The sequence below is a fragment of the Hipposideros armiger genome, unplaced genomic scaffold, assembly GCF_001890085.2.
Source record: "Hipposideros armiger isolate ML-2016 unplaced genomic scaffold, ASM189008v1 scaffold_92, whole genome shotgun sequence".
In the NCBI taxonomy this organism is placed as follows: domain Eukaryota; kingdom Metazoa; phylum Chordata; class Mammalia; order Chiroptera; family Hipposideridae; genus Hipposideros; species Hipposideros armiger.
In genome coordinates, this window is record NW_017731442.1 from 904,696 (window position 1) to 907,961 (window position 3,266).

Here is a 3,266-nt window from a genome sequence, read left to right on the forward strand (position 1 = left end):
GGGCATTCACATATCTGCCTCTAGCCCACGTGGCCAGCTTGGTGCCACTAAGCATATGTTTGGCTCCAGGCTGCTGCTCTGTGCCCCCCAGCCCCTCACCCTTCAAACTCTGCTGACCATGTAAGTGGTCACGAGGCACCAACTTGTCATTGGCCCCTCACTAGAGAATATCCCAGTTATCCCACCTCTTCAGGCCTGGGGAAGGGAAGGCAGAGGAAGGGAGAAGATTCCATTTCCAGACATTTCAGCATTACCAGTTGGATAAACACCAATCCATTATGTACTGTTAAATCTTAAAGAGTCGAGCATGCAGATGAGCCACTGGTCAGTGCCTGACAGTCTTGTTCCTCTTTATTGGAGTGGCTGGCTCTGCTTCCAGCGAGGAAGATAGGCCTCTCCAAAGTTTGGACTCCAGGAGAGCATTGTGTGGGTGGCCAGGGGGTGGTGGGGCGGGGGGGATTCCTCCAGACCCGCTGTTCAGAAGGAAGGGCTCCGCCCGGCCAGAGTGTGCGGCAGGGTGTTGGGTTCAGGTCCTCTCCGTCCTGCTCCTTCAGGGAACGCGTGTCGGCCTGGGTCTTTTCTGCCTGCGGGACCTCGGTAGCTTTTGTCCCCGGAACCGGAGAACCAAGACCGCCCGGGCTTAGGCGCCCCCTCCCGGGTGGGGGTCTGCACACGCCCTCCCAGCCTGCTCCCCTTAGGGGCGCCCGCCCCTCTCCCCGCCCCTGGCTGGGCCCGCCCCCGCGCCTGTGTCACGGCGGAGCCGGGGGCGGAGAGCTGCCGGGCGGGACATCCGGCCCGGGTCCCTAGCTGAGTCTGCCTGCTGCCGGCTGCCCGCTGCCCGCTGCCCGCCGCCGGCTCTGGCGCCTCTGCGGGACAGCCGGCCACCCCCGCACGCGCCCGAGGACTCCCTCCAGCTCCCCTGCCCGATCCCCTCCGGGTGCTGTGAGCCCAAACCGTCGGCGCCCGCCTCCAGGCTGAGCCCGCCTCCCAGCAGACAGCCCTCGGATCGGCCCGGCCCGCGCAGGCCCCCACCCCCGGAGCACCATGTTCCCCCGCCCGCTGACCCCGCTGGCGGCCCCAAATGGCGCCGAGCCCCTGGGCCGGGCTCTGAGGCGGGCCCCACTGGGCAGGGCCCGGGCAGGGCTGGGCGGGCCGCCCCTGCTGCTGCCGTCCATGCTGATGTTCGCGGTAATCGTGGCCTCCAGCGGGCTGCTGCTCATGATCGAGCGGGGAATCTTGGCGGAGATGAAGCCTCTTCCCCTGCACCCTCTCAACCGCGAGGGCTCGGTCAGGCGCGGGACGGTTCCCCGGCCTGGAGGGCTGTCCCTGGATGCCGGGGACTCGGACTTGCAGGTGAGGCGAGACATCCGGAACCGGACCTTGCGGGCGGTGTGCGGACAACCAGGCATGCCCCGGGACCCCTGGGACTTGCCGATCGGGCAGCGGCGCACCCTGCTGCGCCACATCCTCGTTAGTGACCGCTACCGATTCCTCTACTGCTACGTGCCCAAGGTGGCCTGCTCTAACTGGAAGCGGGTGCTGAAGGTGCTGGCAGGCGTCCTCGACAGCGTGGACGTCCGCCTTAAGATGGACCACCGTAATGACCTGGTGTTCCTGGCAGACCTGAGGCCTGAGGAGATCCGCTACCGCCTGCAGCACTACTTCAAGTTCATGTTTGTGCGGGACCCCTTGGAACGCCTTCTCTCAGCTTACCGCAACAAGTTTGGTGAGATCCGAGAGTACCAGCAGCGCTATGGAGCTGAGATTGTGAGGCGGTACAGGGCCGGTGCGGGACCCAGCCCTGCAGGGGACGATGTCACCTTCCCTGAGTTCCTGAGATACCTAGTGGATGAGGACCCTGAGCGCATGAATGAGCATTGGATGCCCGTGTACCACCTGTGCCAGCCTTGTGCTGTGCGCTATGACTTTGTAGGCTCCTATGAAAGGCTGGAGGCTGATGCCAACCAGGTGCTGGAGTGGGTGCGGGCACCACCCCATGTCCGATTTCCAGCTCGCCAGGCCTGGTACCGGCCTGCCAGCAGAGAAAGCCTGCACTACCACCTGTGCAGTGCGCCACGGGCCCTGCTGCAGGATGTGCTGCCCAAGTATATCATGGACTTCTCCCTCTTTGCCTACCCACTGCCTAATGTCACCAGGGAGGCCTGTCACCAGTGACCATGAGTATGAGCCAGCAACAATTGGGGACAGGTTTTGACAATGCCAACTTCTTGTGCCTGCCATTCAGAGAAACCCTGGCTCTGAGGCCTGGAGCTTCTCCAGATGTCTGGATGGCAAGGACTTCCCTCGGAACTTCTTTGTCCAGGGTGGGTGCCCACAGTGGCTCAGAAGACAGGGTTGGACAGGAGGCCTGGTGCTCTCCATTGGGGTTTCTTGGCGGCCAGTGTGACCTTTCTTGCCTTGGAAGAGCCACATACCAGTTTGCCAGTGAAGCAACACATGTGTTCTACAGACTGGCTCCAGGCCCCTGGCTGCAGGGATTATGCAGTCCATTTGGTCCACCTTAACTTAACCTGTGGCCAAACCCAGAGGTGGCGCCATTCTGGAGTGGAACCAGAGCCAGGGGCATGTGGCTCTGATCACCCATTCATCCACTCCATGTGCCTCAGGGCTGGAGTTAGCAGTCGTGCCTTACAAATGACTTTTGTGCCTTTCTGCTTCAGACTCAGAATTCCCTACATTTGCCAGTTCTTTCCATTTTTCCAAGGAAAGGAAAACTGAGTCAGGGCCCTTGCTTGGTAGCTCTAGGACTCAGCCCTGCAGGTATCCAAAGACCCCTGTGCCTAGCCTCTTTGGGCACCTCCTCCCTTCCCCCAAGATTGTGGCTAGTGTATCTGGCTGCCCCTTTTCTGACACATTTATGTAAAATTTGTACTTTTTTATAGAACCCCTATGAAGGCTTTGTTTTCCTAATAGCTGAATTTTTAATAAAGTTGTTTTGTATACAAAGTTAGCATTTTTTATTCTCTCCCTCTGAGCTCCTATGTGTCCACCAAATCTCCTAGATGTCTGTCTCTGCAATTCAGAAGAGGGAGCTTGCCGGTAGAGAAAGGAAGACAAAGTTTAACTTGTTTGGGTTAGTCCAGTAGACCAGTGCAACACCATAGAGAATTTGGGGGCTCCTCATAGGCCATAACAGATCATAGACTCAGCTTCTGGGATGCCACCAAAGGGCAAGCCCCATTAGGAATGGCACACCCCCATGGATTGTTCCCTGGAGAAGGGGGTGGGTATGAGACACTGTCTCT

At 59.6% G+C, this 3,266-nt stretch overlaps 1 protein-coding gene across 1 annotated transcript; it reads left to right on the forward strand.

Annotated features, from left to right (window-relative positions):
* The first annotated feature begins 797 nt into the window (after nt 1–797).
* On the forward strand, nt 798–2,945 carry CHST14 (carbohydrate sulfotransferase 14). The gene has a single exon (XM_019644895.1). The coding sequence runs from the start codon at nt 1,045–1,047 to the stop codon at nt 2,173–2,175; it is 1,131 nt and encodes a 376-aa protein (XP_019500440.1). The 5' UTR covers nt 798–1,044; the 3' UTR covers nt 2,176–2,945.
* The last annotated feature ends 321 nt before the right edge of the window (nt 2,946–3,266 follow it).